This window comes from Bos indicus, chromosome 15, assembly GCF_029378745.1.
Source record: "Bos indicus isolate NIAB-ARS_2022 breed Sahiwal x Tharparkar chromosome 15, NIAB-ARS_B.indTharparkar_mat_pri_1.0, whole genome shotgun sequence".
Taxonomy (NCBI): domain Eukaryota; kingdom Metazoa; phylum Chordata; class Mammalia; order Artiodactyla; family Bovidae; genus Bos; species Bos indicus.
This window is the reverse complement of record NC_091774.1, coordinates 65,927,900-65,946,638: the sequence shown is the minus strand read 5'-3', so window position 1 is coordinate 65,946,638 and position 18,739 is coordinate 65,927,900. Positions and strand designations below refer to the sequence as shown.

The following is an 18,739-nucleotide window of genomic DNA, read 5'->3' as shown; positions in this document are numbered from 1 at the left end:
ACAAGGGTTTGATCCCTAGGTCAGGGAAATCCCCTGGAAGAGGAAATGCCAACCCACTCCAGTATTCTTGCCTGGGAAATCCCATGGACAGAGGAGCCTGGCGGATTATAGTCCATGGGGTCACAAAGAGTCAGACACGACTGAGCACATAATCACAGATACATTTTTATGCAATTATATTTTAAATAATTGTAAAAATATAAAGGATGCATAAAACTGTAAGGATGAGGAAGTATCAGGAAACTTAGTGTAGCTATGAAAGCCACATGCAAGACTGCACAGGACAACTTCAAATAATCTTGTCCAGTGAAAGGAGATGAGCTGACTTTACACACCTTTCAGGCCCGGGAGTCCTGAGGATAGATGAAGGTAAGATTTCTCGTTTTCATGAGATTACAGTGAAACATTTCTTTAAAAAAAAAATTTACCAACTACAAACTTGGAAACTGCAAGCTCAAGCTTTAACTATTGTTCTCTTTGTCTTTAAATTTCACCTTGAATACTTTTCTCCTCCCTCAATTCAGAATGCTTCTCATTGTCCACTGCTGCTGCTGCTGCTACCTCGCTTCAGTTGTGTCTGACTCTGTGTGACCCCATAGACGGCAGCCCACCAGGCTCTCCCGTCCCTGGGATTCTCCAGGCAAGAACACTGGAGTGGGCTGCCATTTCCTTCTCCAATGCATGAAAGTGAAAAGTGAAAGGGAAGTCGCTCAGTCGTGTCCGACTCTTAGTGACCCCATGGACTGCAGCCCACCAGGCTCCTCCATCCATGGGATTTTCCAGGCAAGAGTACTGGAGTGGGTTGCCACTGCCTTCTCTGCATTTTCCACTAGAGAACCCAAAATACTGAGCATCTTTATCATAGTTGAAATAGTTCTATGTTGTCTGATCATCACTAATTATTATTAGACCTAACACTGAAATATTTTAAACATCTGAATTTAAAATGTATTATGTAGATATAATACAATACAAAACCACAACAACACAAAGAGGTACAAATAAACACTAACTCAATTTTAAAGAACTTGACAGTTAAGAAACCTTCATCCTGTTGAAGACAATCAAAATAAAAACTTACCACTATTTTGGCCAAGATGCCATCATCACTCGCATCTAAGGTAACCACAGCTTTGTCAGTCTCTATTTCACATAAGGCATCTCCAGCACTCACAGCTTCACCTACAAAACAAGACTGGGTTTGTTTTGTTTTTTAAACATGAATATTATGTGAGTTGGTGGGTGTAAGTGTTTAAACATGATATTAAGTATCAAAATACTCAACAGCTGTTTCTGGGCTGTGGAATGACAAGTAATTCTCATACCGTGTGTATGCTTCTGTGTGTTTATGTGTATATGTATGCTTTGTCACATTTTCCAAAAGCCCAATAATGACATAAGTTATATCTCTTATAATAAAGAAGTGATTACAGAGATTGTTGAGCAAATATTAAATCACATTTTATGGAGAATAGTAGGGGATGCATATCCTCCTCTGAACAAATCAATTCCAGACCCCACAGTCCTTTCTTTTGAATATATTTTGACTATTATTCCTTAAGAAAACAGTTTTACAATAAATACCACCTCTTTAACATCTTAAGCGAGTTCAGAAACCCTGCCGGCACAGAGCAAAAATGAATAAAAACATATGAAGCATGATGAGAGAAAATCAAAGACACAGCTAAGGTCAAATAAGAAATGTTTCTGTGCAACAGAAATGGTATGGATATTCAAAAATGGAGAGCAGAACCTGACCTGCTGGCTTCTGGATCTAAAAGCAGGTACACAGTAAGGGTGATGTATAGTGGTTTTCTTTGGCGCAAAGGGAACTAAAAGCAGGGAACTACTCACATCGATTCTCTCCTTAAGGCTAGGGCTGGATCATGGCTCTACTTGTAACAGGAGACTGATAAAATAAGGAACCCAAACCTCTGACTAGAACTATGACTTTAAATCAGAAGTGTGGGTCTAATAAGGTACTAAGAAGGGAACAAAAACTACCTGAAGACCAGGAACAGAGCCAAGCCACCCTCTGGCTCCATTAGTGCATCTGCCAGTATACCAAGTATCAACAAGATCTAGCAACATCCCTAGACTGAGGGGTGGGGAAGGGGAGACTCAGGAACAGGTGGGAAGACATTGAAACTAAAACAAAAACATTCCCCTCAAAAGTAAATGGCAAAACAAAGTTCCAAAACATGAAGAAATTTAATGCCAAGAAAGAAAACCACAGAAATCAGGAATCGACTCAGAAATTCATTTCAGATGCAACTTGTTTAATGCAACCCACCAAAGATTTTAAAATAAGTATCTTAAGGATGTTCAGAAACAAACAAAGATAAAAGATCCATCACAAGAACAAGAGATTAAAAAAGAAAAATAATGTACAGAAACAAAACATTATCAGGTTGAAAGGGGAAAAAAAACTAAACTGGAAATTTTAGAAATGAAAAATACAATGAATGAAATTTTATTAAAAAAAAAAAAAACAACAGTCAATGGATATGTTCTACAGGTGAGGTAGTGAAAGAATGATTTAGTAAATTAAAGATAGCTTCAGTGAACTACCTGGAACTTAATATGAGCAGACAAAGTTAAGTAGAAAAGAGCAGCTAGGACATAAATTGAGGCTGCAACATTTGTCCAAAGGAGTTCCAAGGGAAGAGATGGGAGAGAATAGTGGAGAAACGGTAACTGAAGAGATAATTGCTGAGAATTTCTAGAGCTGAAAAGAGATATGTATCTTCAAAATGAAAGAGTACTAAATGAGTTTACAGTGTGGTGATCTATGATGTATCGACTAGGAGGGGATATAGGGAGTCTTGGAACTTGCTGGAAATATTCTGCATTGTGACTAGGTGTTGGTAACCTGGATACATGTGCATATAAAAATTAACTGAGTTTACACTTTGTGCAGGTAATACCTTGATAAAAAGAATTACTGCATACACGTGACTCCACATTGTAGATACACCGTATAGAAGTTGCATACAGTCAACAACAGAAACACAATCTTAAACGCTATCAGAGGGAAAAAAAAGAGATTACCTCAATGGAATGACAGACTGAGAGCACACTTCTCAGCAGCTGCAATAGAGTCAGAAGACAATGCAGTAGTATCTTCAAAAAGCTGGGGAAAAATAACTGTCTAGAATTTTATATGCAGCCAAACCACCATTCAGGAATGAAGGAAAAGTATTCTTTAAATACATAAAAGCTAAGAAAATGTACCACTTATTGATGAGCTACTACAAAATGCAGTTTATCAAACAGAAAAGCAGACAGAGGGGCCGCATGGCCTATGCAACACAAGCCAGCACAGGAAACGAGGACGCGCTAACTAGCGGTCATTTACGAGGGAATGTCCGAGGGGCTACAAAAGTTTACAACCAAACACTAAAAAATAGCAAGATGGGCAAAGTTAGTTTTGGCTTGATAAAACATACAGAATTTTGATATAGACAAGAGAAAAAAAAAAAACTGGATAATTCTACATTCCACTGGCAACATATACATAAATATGTATCCTAAAAACAATGGTATATGCCAAAAAATATAAAAATGGAAATACAATCTACAGCATTCATAAAAGCAGGAAATATAGAAAATAACAAGATGTATTATCTAATTAAAGGCAGATGCATGAAAAGAAAAAAGCAAAGAATAAAAACAGAAAACACAAAAATGGCAGAAGTTCAAACATACCAGTAACTGCAATTAATATAAATGGATTAAAACCACCTACTATAAGAAATTATCAAAACAAATAAAAAAAATAAAATCTGGGTAAATGTTGCTTATAAGAAACAGACCTAAAACAAAAATAGAATAAAAGGAGAAAGAAAAATACAAAACACAGAAACACACCCCCTTGCATACCCACCAAAAACAGCTGGCATAGCAACATGAATAGACATAATCAATAAAAGAACATGAAGGAAAATCTAAAACGCAGAAATAACGAATATGCTCTAGAAGTTCACTGTACTAAAACTCCTTCACTGAATACCAAGATTTTCACATAGATGGCTATAATATACCTCAGTTAAAATAGTTCAGAACAACCAATACAAACTATTTTAATGAAATAAACTATCTGTTAGATATTTACTGAACACCTAATAGGCTCTCTCTGTCTAACCCCAGAGAAATTTTCCTACTTAACCAATATTTATTGAAAATATATTATGGTACTGAGGATTCAACAGTGAGGGGAAAACAAAAAACAAAACGGTTAAGATTTCTGACCTTATGAAGCTTCCTTACTATCTTGTGACAAATTAAGTGGAAATTACAGTGGGATTAGGTGAAATCAGGATGCTATGGCAACATTCAAGAGGGGCATCTAATTCAGTTTTTGGTAGATGAGAGAAGGCTTTCTTAAAAAAAAGAAAAATCTGAGCCTGAAAAAATGAGGAGGAGGCAATCTAGTAAAGGGGCAAGTGATCCAGGCAGAAAGCACAGCATACCCAAAGCCCCCCCGAGGCAAAAGAGGAACAGGGGCCTTCAAAGGATCTGGCCAATAGTACCTGAGAGAAGCCATGAGAGATTAGGCTGGTGAAGCAAGCAGGAATCAGACCCAAAAAGGAATCCTGTCTGTCACTCAGAGAAAGCTGCTGTGCCAGAGTACACAATTTCACGTTACTTCTTTATCTGACACATTTCAGGGTAGTCAGGACAGGCTACATTGCAAACGGAAAGGAATCACATCCTAATACGTTTCTGTTGTAACCGTGGAAAAAACAACTGAAAGAGGCAACCTGGCACTTAAATCCTTCTTTTAGACACCCAGGAAAGAAATTCTGCCCAAAGGAAAACTGTAAAATAGTGTTTTGTCATTTGTGCAAATTCCAAACACCCTTTGAAAATCGTTCGCAAATCGTATCTCAGCCATAGATCAACCTAGATCATTTTGCTCCTATTCCTGAATCCCTAGAGTAGTTGTAATTAATCACAAGTTGCACTATGAAATTTTACGCTCCTGCTATTATTTTTTAAAAATGGGTTTTCCTCTATTTACCAAACTATGAACTTCACAATAGGAATAGGAGGCACCTCAGGTGTTTCATACTCTGCCTCATTCCCCAGGACTCCAGGCAGTTGCCTCATACATAATGAGTGTGAGATGAAAACATTTCAGGGAAAAACTGAAGTAATATCACAACTCCTCATTTCCTTATAAGGTATACACCAAACTGTCCTTGAAACAAAGCTGAACCGTTTCTTTCAGTTCTACATTTGATTTGTAGCATGTTTCTGACATTTAAAAACTCATGTATCCTGTCTCCTTTTTATTTTAATTAAATGTACACCCATTCACAAAAAACAGACATATATATCAGCTATATGAGAGTCCTGAGAGGGAGATAAAATGTAAATAAACAGAGAGAAGCATCTAATTATGTGGTGAACTTTCCCCAGGAACCACAGCAAGGTGTAAAACATCGTATTATTATGTAAGGCACATTACCCCTAATATCACACAACTAAGGTTCTACATACACATCAATAATCAAAGATAAAGTGAACGCCAAAGAAGAATTTTGAGCCATGAGGATTCCAAATATACTCAGTTTCAGCCTTGGTCTACAATTTAGTGCTATAACTTGGAGAGCCTGCAAGGCACAGGAGTTACAAAGAGCTCTTCCAACACAGACACAGGTTTATTCCAAGCCCTGACACTTACTGGTTGGTAATTTTGACCAAGTTACTTATTAATCTCTCTCTGACTCTAAGGAAGATTTTGAATGTACAGCCATTAGGAAAAAAAAAGTCATGAAACTGCCAATGTTAACTCTTCACATACCTCTTCAAAAAGCACAACATCTTTAGATTAAGAAGTTAGATATGTTATGAATGACCATTGAGAACCAAGATTCATTCTAGTTCCCTACTGCGTGCGTACTCATCATTTCAGACAGATCATTCAACACTCGTTTAGTACATAAGGCATTCATCAGTAAGCACGGGTGTAGACACAACAGTAAAATGTGGCTCTGTCCGCAACGAGTTCAGTCTAGAGGAGAAGCCCGAGAGGCTGGTACAGAGCACCAGGGCCAGCGCGAGGCGACAGACGGCTCCTCAGCGGCCGCGAGGAGGAGGGCTGACTGGCTGTAGAAGGAGCCGGCGGCCTCGCCGTGTTCCTGCGCCATCGCCTGGCGGTGCGGGTCAGCAGCCGAGGTGGAGCGGGCCCGGAGCGAGAGTGCGGGCCCCAGGAGGGGCCAGAGCAGAGGCCCGCCCGGGGGCCGCTCCCCAGCACCGAAGCCAGCATCGTCATCATGCTGAGCCTTTGTCCCGGCGGGCGGCTGAGGACTGGAGTACGCGCAGGCAGGCGTCCCTTTCTCTTTCAGATTATGGGTGTGTCCAGACCAGACAGTTAGTGATAATCTGTATCAACTAAGCACATTCCATGACTTTCGCAGAATAATTCTGTTCTGCCGAATGTGAAGAATCCAAGTCTTTACTTAAAAGGTGTGTGTGGTGGTAGCGGCGGGAGACCAAGTAAGTCACGTCTACATGAACATTAAAGAAAACACCTCATCTTAGTGTTAAATTGAACCATGATGACAACTATGATGAGAGACAAAAATAACTGTTTATCAACACAAATATTTACTAGCTGCCCCTATGTGAATGACACTGCGCAAGGCCCGATGGTAAATAATAATAAAATAGACCTGCTTCAAGAAGTTTCTAGTCTGACTGAGGAAGAAGACTAACAAGCAGGCCAAGAAGTCCCATCCAGTCAGTGCCCAGGCAGCGAAGGAGGATAGAGAAGGGGCCCCTAGTCAGGATTTGCCAACTCTTTCCACCACACATGAAAAGATACCATTTGTATGCCCCACGGCCCAGGCAACTCAGCTCCTAGGCCATCTGAAGTCCTACTCTGAGGGCTGAAGGCATGAGTAGTTGTTTGAGAAGGAAACTGCTAGGCAAAGTTAACCTCCCTACATCCCTCTGCTCTTACATTGTACTGCAATGCCCATCACACATGTGGCTAACGCCTATTACACTGGACATTGCAGACACAGAACACTTCCATCACCACAGAAAGCTCTGCTGAATAACATAACCTGTAATTCCACTCATCAACTCTAGAATTCTGCCATAATAGAAATATTAACAATAAATGGGAAATGCTATTCATAATGATGAAATGTGATTCAGCAATAAAAGGAATGAATTGCTGATACATGCTACAACATGGATGAACTGCAAGATCACGCTAAATCAAAGAAGCCAGTCACAAAAGGCTTCATAAAACATGATTCTAATTTACATTAAATGCCCAGAGAAGGCAAATTTTTAGAGACAAAAGCAGATCAAGATAGTGGTAAGAGAAAGAAGTGACTGTAATCAAGCATTAGGGATTTTTTGGAGGGTGATAGAAATGTTCTAAAACTGGATTTTGATGACGGTTTCAGAACTCTATATATTCACTAAAAAATCACTGAATTGTGCATTTAAAATAGGTGAAGACTACAGTGTGTATATTATACCTCAAAAGCTGTTAAAATAGTAGTATACTGAAACAACATTGAAGTTATGTGTGAAACACACATTTAAAAATTTTTCCATTTTAGCATCCAAACATGTATACAAATCCCCAGAAAAAAACAGTAACCAAAGCCATCTACAATAAAAGCCAGAGACCCATTTAACTTTCCAGTAGCACCTGGTTATAACAATTCAGTGATCAACTCATCCAGACAGTTTTATTTCTGAATTCTATACACTATATTAGTTAGATATAATCTAAGGTTTGCTTAAAAATTGTTTGAAATATTCAAGATTCCCAGTCACATGACAGAAGCAAAGCCCACATGAAGTGACAGTTTCTGACAGATAAAAACACCAAGCGCGGCAGCAGTAACATGGCTGTAAAGCAAGTTCTACGTGGGTTCCAGATGTGGCCAAGTATCGCACAAAACTGTTAGTATCTCAGCCTAGTTTTGTTCCAGTGTTTCAGGATATGCTCTTAAATATCTCAAGAAAGAAAACAATGTTTTTCATATTCTTAAATATGCTCTCACAATAGGAGGGAACAAGAATATTTTCTTCCTTTTTGTTGTTTTAACAGATTTGACCTTCCAGTTTAGTTCCGTTCAGTCACTCAGTCATGTCCAACTCTTTGCGACCCCATGATTTGACGTTTAAATTGATGAAAAAATAATCTATATACACTTTAAATAAAAATATCTGATGCACACTTCCCCCATCAAATAACAAACTTGAAATAAAAATGTGGAATTGCAGTACAATTCACCTTTCAACAGATTTTGAAATTGTACATGTTACCTAGCATTTTTGAACTGTTTTCTCTACTAACTTAATGATGCATATTCTTTACTTAATCCTCAGACTGAAATTAAGTATCGTAATATTCATTATGAAACTACTTTTCTAACACTCATTAGATCAACAAAGATGGGAATAATTTATATGCGGTATCATTACATGTTTCCGTGTGATGATAGTGGTTATCAGGAGGCTGTGACCACTTGGCTGTACAAGAGCGAATGGAAGTCCCTCACCCACTCCCTGTCTGTGAAATGTGCACTCTGCTTGCCTTCCCAGCCCTAGAAGCTGTCCATGAACATAGCCATGAGATAGAATTCTGGTGCTGAGATCACCTGGACAGTGTATGTGACTGAGCCCAGTGTAGGCCTCTGTATACTTTTAAGATTCTTGCTGGTGGTGTGCGGTTCAACCCAGCCTGTGGCCTCTCATGAAAGTCCCCTTGCTTATTAAACTTGGCACATTATCAAACTGGAGCCTCTTTCTTCCATTTCTCCCTACCCTCCATGTATGAGGCAGATTTCATATGACACTCATGAGACTCCTGAGGAGGTTATGAAACACTATGACTTCAAAAAAGAGAAGGAAACTGAGTTATCACAGAATTCTGAAGTCAAGGATTTATCTTATATATCATCTAGTTAAACTCACTTCCAGATATTTCATGGCAGAGTGGGAACCCCAAAGGACAAATCCAGGCCAGAGTTTTTTACACAGCACTCTTATTGCCTTGGCTTACCACACACACACACACACGTAACAGTTGTGAATTACAGTCTCCCATTTTCAAGAAATGTTAGTTTGTAAGACCCAACTGCCATCCACCATCAGATCATTAGCCTTAGCTTAAAAATAAATTAGATTCAAAATTAGACACATTATTCTTTTTCATGAAAAAAATTTCAATCCTCTTAAATGTCTGAAAGTTTAAACTCAGTGTTTTAAATAGTAACCATACAATAAAGATCTCAAGATAAAAATGTTTTTTAAATGTAGCTAGTGAGATAAAAAGTATATAAATGTTTTCTTACAGAATATAAATGTTTTTAACACATAATGATAGAACCAAGTTGTGTATCAAGCACTAAACACACTAAGCCATATATAATCCTACCCATGTATACAATACATAAAGAACTAAATTATGCTCACACACACCAAAAAAAATTCATAAAGGTGATGAACTTAAAAAAGAAGCCAGTGAATTATGGAGAATCAAGGATTTAGACTTCTCTCTATTACTTATGTGTACTGGTAAACATTTCTCCTCAGCTGGTAGAACACAGAATTTTAAAAGCAACCATCAAGGAAACAGCCTCCAAGGGCTTCAAGTACATCCTGGCTTGTCCTATATGAAAACAGCACGTGTAATCAAAATTAAAAAAGAACAGAATAATGAAACCATTTGTCTCCTGGCTCTTCATCATACTCACCATATTCTAATGGCTGTGAATAACTTATCAGACTGCCAGTGAGCTGAAAGACCAAGAGATAAATGTGGTCCAAAGAACCCTCTTATCTATTAATACTTGCCCCTCAGGTCTCAAAGTGTGAAGAAATTTAATCTTTTTATAATAATCTTAAAAGGCTGGTCTGTGTCTGAATCATTATTTAATGACACCAACACTCTGTCATGCTGAATATGGAAACAGCCAAAGCTCTGTAATTCATCAGGAAAAAAGAAACTTAAAAATAGATTCCAACTGACTGCATTATTAATAAAGGTGGAACTTTCTTAGATACTGATAATTACTTTAAAAGGTGGCAGCAACCCTGCAGAGCCAATGGCTCAAAATGCTTCCTAATGAAGCACTGTTTCTTTCATTTACATGACATTTGTCTTTCTCAAATTCTAGAAAAGTCTCTGTCAGGTTTTTTTTTTGGTTATTACCTCTTCCTCATTCTCTCTTTTTGTCCTTGTGGAATTCTTCCTATTGGGTTAGTAGAGGATTCTCATTCTATTCTCCATGTCTCAGCTTCTCTTTTATATTTTCTACTGCTTTATCTCACTGCTGCATGCAGACTAATCTCAGATTGGACTTCACGAAACCTTTGTCAGTCACGTCTACACTTAGTTTTACATTTTCTAATTTTGGAGACAATATTTTTCATTCCTAGAAGTTCTACTTGTCTTTTTCAAATCTGTCTGGATTGTGTTTGTCTTTTTTCATAGTTTCAATTCCTTCTCTTACAAGTTTTATCATTTCAAACATATGTTTTGAAATATGCAGTAATTCCAATTAACTGAAGTTCTTGGAGGTCTAATTCTGCTGCTTGTTATGTCTAATGACTTTTGCTCCTAAAAGGGAGCTTCTATGTCAATTACTAAATTTGGAATTGTGAATTTGTGGTTAAAGTGGGACTTTATCTGGGAATCTTGTGTGAACTGGCTTAGAGACTATGTTTTCCAGAATAATGGCATCTGCCAAGTAATCCAGGAAGACTATCAGCCCAAGACTGCTTCACCTCTACTTGTGCATTTCCAGAAAAGGCAACTACTACAAATCTGAACCCCCAAAGCCTCATGAGAAGAGGCCTATGAGAGAACATTTTCAACAGAGCAGGCATTTTAAATTCCAAGTCAAACAAGTATATTTGTCTGTTAGCATATGGCTTTAGAGAGCTCCCCAGGTGGCTCGGTGGTAAGGATTTTGCCTGCAATGCAGGAGACCTGGGTTCTACTGCTGGGCTGGGAAGATGTTCTCGAGAAGGAACTGGCAATCCACTCCAGTAGGCTTGCATGGGAAATCTCACAGACAGTGGAGCCTAGCAGGCTACAGTCCACGGGGTCACAAAAGAGCCTCCTTGTGTCATACCTCTCATCTCCTGTACTGGCCCAGCCCACAGATCCAAACTCTGGCTGCAAGGCCCATTCTATCATTTGTCTCATTGCCTTTCGAGCACCCCAGTCCTGCCCCTTACCCACAAGAACCGGGCACTTTTCTCTCATACTTCCAAGCTTGTACTTCCTTCCACTTGCAGCCTGCTTCCCAGCCCCAACACTTGTGTCACTGCCATGAATGGCTCATTTCCTAGAATCACAGCACAGCCCTGTCATACTCTGAACTCCTGCCCACTGCCTAAACCCTCTCTATACCACTTCATAAGCACTAGAGTGGACCATTCAATACCAGCATTTGTCTGGATGACATCTGTGCCCACCGAATTTCACAGAGACCCCAGAAGTCCTTTCAGGGCTACCCGCTGGGGTCAGTCCTCCCGGACCATGTCCTTCATTCTCAGCTCACTCATTCCTCTTCCCTTTACATGTTTAATGCCTGGTTTATCATTTCTCAATCTGAGGCATAATAATGGCTATGGGGAACTCATATGGTCAATATTGCTAAACATCTGTTCAACAAACCCTAATGGAAATTCAACTCTCCAAAAGTTTAATATGTTGCAGGAGGAGTAAAGCACACGGAGATGGCTAAAGAAGCCATCCCACAGCCAATACCTGGTACATGGCAATGACAACAGAAACAAAAGAGGAAAAGAAACCAGCTGCCAGAAAAATAAAACGTCTCCTTCTCCAGCTTCCTCCACAGTAATTTTTCCTCTGTTCTTTTGTACCACGAGCACTGTAGCATCCTCATCTCTTTGGCCTCCATATACTGAGTCATATTTTTTTAAGCACCATACTAAGTATTTAAAATCTGGCAAAATAATTATTTACAAGAATTACTATAATACTTAAGTTGTATAAAAACAACTTACGTGATCATCAACAGATAAATGGATAATGATGTGAGATATATACATAAATACATTATTTAATGGAATACTACTCAGTCATAAAAAAGATGAAAATTTTGCCATTTGCAACAGCATGGATGGACCTTGAGGGTATTATGCTAAATGAAATAATGCAAAGAAAGATAAATATGATTTCACTCATACAAAGAATATAACAAACAAAACAAATAAATCAAACAAACACAGAGCCACAGACAACAGAAGAGTGGTTACCTAGTAATCAGGGGAAGGGGAGGGGAAGGCAGAGAGCACAAAATGGGTAAAGGGGATCAGCCACATGGTGACAGATGGAGACTTAAGGTTTTGGTGGTGAGCATACCGCAGCACAGGGAGAAGAAATATGAGTCTGTACACACGAAATACACAGTGCTAGAAACCAATGTTACTTCAGTAAACACATTCTAAAAAATCTGGTAAAATGGTTTCTATATAAGGAAGAGATTAATACAGCTTAGGTACTATTACAACAAATATTCTCTTACTAACAAGATTCAAAATTCACATTGAGCTTATAAAAAGCTGAGGAAAGAGTAGTTTCTCACTCCAAGTTATATCCCAAAGGCTACAGACTGTACAACTTTAGAAAAGATTAGCAGAAACATCTCAGAAGTGATGAAGAGAGTTAATAAACCAACTTAGAAACTTTTACAACTGTCAGTTGACTCATGAACAACTTTGCTCATCCTCCCACCAGAGGTATTTTGAAGTTTATGCCAGACATACTGTCATTTCATACGTTAAGTATTTCAACTCATATCTCTTAGAGATAAAATTTTTAAAATGATTATCACAGTACCATTAAACCTCTAAAATGATTAATGCCTTAATCTCATTAAACACGTAATTTTCCAATGTGCCCAAATGTTTTAGTTACTTGAATCATAAACAAAATAAGGTCCCTACACTGGAACTGGATTATGCTGCTATACTCCTCATGGTGTCACTGAATACATCCTCTATATCTCCTGGAAATTGGTGTTAGAACTATAAGCTTGACCACATTTGGCTCAAGTTTCTGGCAAGACAATCTTATAGCTGGTGGGGTGTACTAGCTGGTTTTCTCTCTTTTTGTGATAATAGCACGCCATTGATGATCACTGGCAATATCCCTTAATTCATCAGAGTCTGCAAAATTGTGACACAGTGACATTCTATCATTCCTCCATCTTTTAAGAATTGGGAAATATGCCACTAATTAGAAATTTCTTTGCACTTAGTTATTCTGAGCTACAATTCGTAGAAGAAAGGCAAGGACAATACTTGAGTCTTTCCACTTATCGTCAGTTTTCAAAATGAGTTACTTTACTGGCATTCCCTAAAGGAGAATTTTTGAAAGCTCTGAATTCAAATATATTTAATGTGTTTCAAAATACACCATAGATATCACTCTTACTGATCCACAAATTGGCCCATTTTTGAGTCCTGAGTCCATTAAGATGCCCTCAGGAGTTTTGGGGGAACTTAGCTTGAAAGGTTTTTCCAGTGGCTCCGACAGTAAAGAGTCTGTCTGCAGTGTGGGAGAACCAGGTTCGATCCCTGGGTCGGGAAGATCCTCTGAAGAAGGAAATGGCAACCCACTCCAGTATTCTTCCCTGGAAAATCCCATGGACAGAGGAGCCTGGTAGGTTACAGTCCATGGGGTCGCAAAGAGTCAGAGATGACTGAGTGACTTCACTTTCAGGAGTTTTTGATAACTGTTTTGCTTTCTAAATTGACAATATGTTCAAGCAGGAAACCCCAGTTCGATTCCTGGGTAGGGAAGATTCACTGGAGAAGGGATAGGCTACCCACTCCAGCATTCCTGGGCTTTCCTGGTGGCTCAGCTGGTAAAGAATCTGTCTGCCACGCGGGAGACCTGGGTTCAATTCCTGGGTTGGGAAGATCTCCTGGAGAAGAGAACTCTAGTATTCTGGCCTGGAGAATTCCATGGACTGTACAGTCCATGGGGGTCACAAGAGTCAGACATGACTGAGCGACTTTCACGTTCCATCTTGTACACTGCCTGCCACAGACCTGGAAGCAGCTATTTTCCAAGAAGCTCTGGTTAACTTCAGCAGGAAATGGCATTTAGCGACTATAGTCTCATTGTTAGGGGTGCTCATCGCTAGCAGGCTTGGCGTTTTTCCAGGCCCTGCCACGGAAAAGAGCTAGAAAATTAATCAGCACAGGATCTTTCCTTAACCATAGCCATCTTTCATATGTTTTCCTTTAAAACACACCCAAAGGCTGGGTTCCCAATAATATCAGCTTAATCACTCATCTGCCTTATCCCATAAAACACATTTTAAAAAACCTTAGAGTAACAAAGACAACCAACATAACCACTATAATACAATTACTCTAAACAGTTCATATTTTTAGAGATGTCATTGTCTTTCAGTTACAATTTAGCAGTATATACAGTCAAGTTTACTGACATTTGAAATAGCCCCTCTCTGCATGGTTGTTGTATCAGTTAGTCAGCATATAATTAGGTCCTTCTGCTTCATCTGGTTTCCACGGTTAGAAGTCTTTTAAAATTAAATTGTGTTAAAATTATGCAAAATATGTATATGTTCTAAAGTTAAGGAGACAAACAAGATACATTCAGAGAAATCTAGCGTCTACTCTCTCCACTCACCACACTGTTTCCTCAACTGCACTATAGATAACCACTTTTTTTTGTTAATTTTTTTTGTTTTAAAATTTCCAAATATTAGTACTCCTATCTCTTTTTTTCGTGAATGATACATACTGTATCTACCAGTTTCCACCTTGGTTTTCTGCCCTGAAGGTCTCGCTACAATAGTATACAGAGATACTCTTCATTCCTTTTATAGCTGTGGGTATAGTCTATGTTATTCATCAAACTCTGCTGACCACAGCTGGACTGTTTCTACCTTTTGCTATTACAAACACTGCTGTAATAAATAGCCTCACATGTGTATCTTTTCTTATTTTTGCCTTGAGATAGGATCCCTAGAAATAGAACTGCCTGGCCAAAGGGTAAATATAAATGTAATTTTTCTAGGTATTGACAAATTTTCTTCCCTAGCATCATCGACTTAATGGACATGAGTTTGAGCAAACTCCAGGAGACACAGAAGGACAGGAAAGACTGGTGTGCTGCAGTCCATGGGGTTGCAAAGAGTCAGATATGACTGAGCAACTGAACAAGGGATTATACCATTTTGCATTTCCCCCAGCAGTGTTTGAGAGTGTCTGTTTCCTCCCATTCCCTCTAGTTTCATCAAAAGGATAACTTATCAAACTTTTAAACTTCTATTAAAGTGATTGGTAAGAAATAATAAATCAGTGTAGTATTAGTTTGTGTATTTATTAGTACAAAATATTACTTTTCATGTGTTTAAAGGCAATTTGTAGTTCTTTTCTGCAAATCTTCTACTCCTATATCTTGCCCAGCTGATAGTTTTCTTATTCTGTGCTTTTTAGAAATATTAACCCTCTGTGGTTAAAAACTGCAACACCCTTCTCCATTTTGTCACTTTTTTACTCTATTTATTATGTTTTCAGCTATACTAAAGTTATTATTTTTACTATCAAATTATCTGTAGTTCCTTTATTGCATCTGGAGCTTGAGTTGTAGTTAGGGTAATTATCTACTTCCAGAGGAATTCACTAGCTTTTTTTTCCCTAGTACTTGTCCAGTTTCATTTTTGTACATTAAGTGACTGAGTCATTTGTAATTTATCCCTGGCACAGCACAAGGACTAAATCTAGTATCATCTTCCTTCACTATTTAAACTATAAATAATGGTGTGCATCTGTGTCTATTTCCTCATTTTCTACTCAGTTCTAGTAGTATGTCTTTCTATGCACCAATACCACAGTTTTAATTACAAAGGCTTAATAACATGTTTCAACATCTTAGTAACATGTTTCTACAACTCTCCTTTGCTGCTCTTCTGTAAGTTTTTTTTAGTATTTTTTTATGTGTTCTTTCCAGTGAAGTTTATAAGCAGATTGCCTAGTTACAGGAAAACACACATACACAGAGTCATTATAAAGTAACAAACTAACTTTAGGGAATTGACAATTTTATGATGCTGAAACTAAAGGAAGTGTTAAGAACTAAAACTTGCAAAAAAGCCTTAAAATAGCTGATCATTCTCTGCTTGTGAAAGCAGAGATACAGGCTAACCCCATAAAACCTTTGCTACATTACCACAAGAAATTTTTATTTAAACAATAAAGGTTAACAAGCATAAGAACCGATCATTTCATGTATATCATGTATTGTGTAAACCAGCAGATTAGGAAAAAACAAAAATGATCAAATAACACAGGTGTTAGTAATGCACTACTCACCCTCCTTTTTCAGCCATTTCACAATGTTCCCTTCTTCCATTGTAGGAGACAGTGATGGCATTAGTATCTTAATAGGATCAGCTGAAATTGGAAAAAGGAAAGATTAAACACAATAAGTAATACACCTCACGAGGCATCAACAAAAAGTTCAAGTAAATTAATATGAAATTCAATCTGAGGAAAAAAATATTCCAGTCTGAAAGACAGCCAACTGGTCAAACTAAGTGTTCAGTAATCTTTTCCAGAATATTTTCAATTCCTTTTTCATCGTTCCCCCAAGTCCTCTATGCATATTTTCAAGCCAGGCGCTTACAAGATTAAAAAAAAAAAAAGTTGACTTATGTTTCATCTTTTTCTCCTTCCCCTTTTGTCACTAGAAAAAAAATATTTACAGGTAAAACAACCAAAGGAAAAGGCAAATAAAAAGAAAATAAACTGGTTTCTGATAACCTACAACACAATAATTAAGATTAGATTTACAACAGAATAATCAAGATTAAACTTCAAAAAACTGGTTATGTTTTTACTTTCACCTAACATTACATACTATTCAAGAATCATGGGTTCTTGCTGCTAAGTGTGAAAAGGAGAGGTCTGCCTTGTTGTGGATGATCTGGCAAGAGAACTTCTGTAATTAAATTAATCTGAGATTGTGTTCCATACCAGAATTCGATTAAGGATCCAAAAAGACAGACTCAAGCCAGCGTGACCTCTCAATAAAGCAGGGCTACTTTTCCGTCAAGTATCAAAAAAGAAGATATTTCATATATTTGCCAGATGTGCTTCCAAGAGTTCCACCTTCCAGGACCAGAGCACACAGTTGTTGCATTACAATTTACGGGAAGGTTATACTAATAAACAGTTACCCACTCCGGTGCTTCTTTAGCAGCAGCCACAGTAACAAACTACATTCCCTGAAATCCTCTACAAAACTTATTCTCTTCTTAGATTATTCACCTCTCTGACATAAAAAAGCAAAACATATCACATCTAGCATATTTCAAATGTGGAAAAGAGTAGAACAGGACTTTTTCTCCCCATTGATGTTTTGGGGTTGGAAATAAGGAAATTTAATACTAATGTTAAATAAAGTTAAACATTTCCTTTGGGAAACAAATAATTTTTATGTAATTTCAAATGGGGAGTTCCCATGGCTTCATGGTAAAGAAGTTCCATCTCTGAAATACCTGGAAGGAAGCTTCTGTCCTCCCTGCACTTTTCATTCACTCCCCTCTAAAGGACTGGGAAAAGGACCCGAACAAATACACCTGCCTGTCTTCTCATTATAAGACCTGCCTGCCTATAGGGAGCCTGCATTTTCCCTTCCCTTCTTCTATGCAGTAGGCATCAACGGACCCGCCTTCACAGCAGACAGCAAGTCCAACTCCCTCTGTTCCTGCCAGCAGGCCCAGTGGGTGCTGGGAAGTTACTCAGGATGTGTAGTTTATACACACAAACTCTCTCTCAAACAAAAGGCCAAAGTCTACATAGGGGTTGTACTCAGGAGTCCAACTGTAGAAGGCCACAGACTTAAGTCACATTTTCCAACTGAACAAAATCATCAGCGTTAAAACTGTTACTCTGATTTCCACCCGACTGACTTTTTGCCTCTTTCTCAACTGGTACTAAACTATAAGGATACAAATGTAGAATCATCACTCTCAATAATACCCCAACAGTGATAGAGCCCAAGCCAAATTCTAAGTCAACACACCCATTTCATATATGAGAAAAATATAGCCCCTGATCGAGGGATCTGAATTCTGCCTAACTCCCAAGGCTGTACTCTCCTACACTCTATTACCACTCATCAATAATTGATGATCCTTACCAATATGGACCATCAATTAATTAGTCATCGGTTATTTATAGCCTATTCACTCAGAAATTCAAATGTGAGTATTCTTCATGTGTCTAATCAAATAGCCTAACAATCCCTCTCTATTAAAAGTTCAAGCCTGACATTATGAGATGGAATACTTCACAACCACGTACATAGTTTCACTACAAGGAGGCAAACTAAATGAGCTGCAATGATTCTATGTCCAGATTCTGATGTATGACAAACACAAATTCGATTTTCTCAAAACAAAGTCTCTCTTCAATATTTTTATACCTTGGTTCTAGGTGCCATGATACAACTAATATTTATTTTACGATTCTCTCCTATTATAATCTCTCACCTATGAGACTATCACATTTTCCATTATTTCTGACATTAAGTACTTTACTATGAAAATTTCACATTATTTTATGAATTCCCACATCAAGAACCACAACAATTTTCATATTTTAAAAATAAAAACGTCATTCCTCATATAGCCACCCTTCATGGGTGAACTGGAATTGCTTCTCTGAATAATGACAATAAAAC

At 38.1% G+C, this 18,739-nt stretch overlaps 1 protein-coding gene across 4 annotated transcripts in view; it reads right to left on the bottom strand.

Annotated features, from left to right (window-relative positions):
* Positions 1-18,739, bottom strand: part of PDHX (pyruvate dehydrogenase complex component X) — a 75,682-nt gene that overhangs the window by 36,030 nt on the left and 20,913 nt on the right. For all 4 annotated transcript variants that reach the window (XR_011570909.1, XM_070804029.1, XM_070804030.1 and 1 more), the window contains exons 2-3: positions 16,366-16,446; positions 1,082-1,182 (exon numbers count right to left, since the gene is read on the bottom strand). Coding sequence is in view for 3 of the 4 variants with exons in the window: in XM_070804029.1 (XP_070660130.1) it covers positions 1,082-1,182; positions 16,366-16,446 (182 nt within the window). In the remaining variant the exon portion in view is untranslated. The remainder of the gene's footprint in view (positions 1-1,081; positions 1,183-16,365; positions 16,447-18,739) is intronic.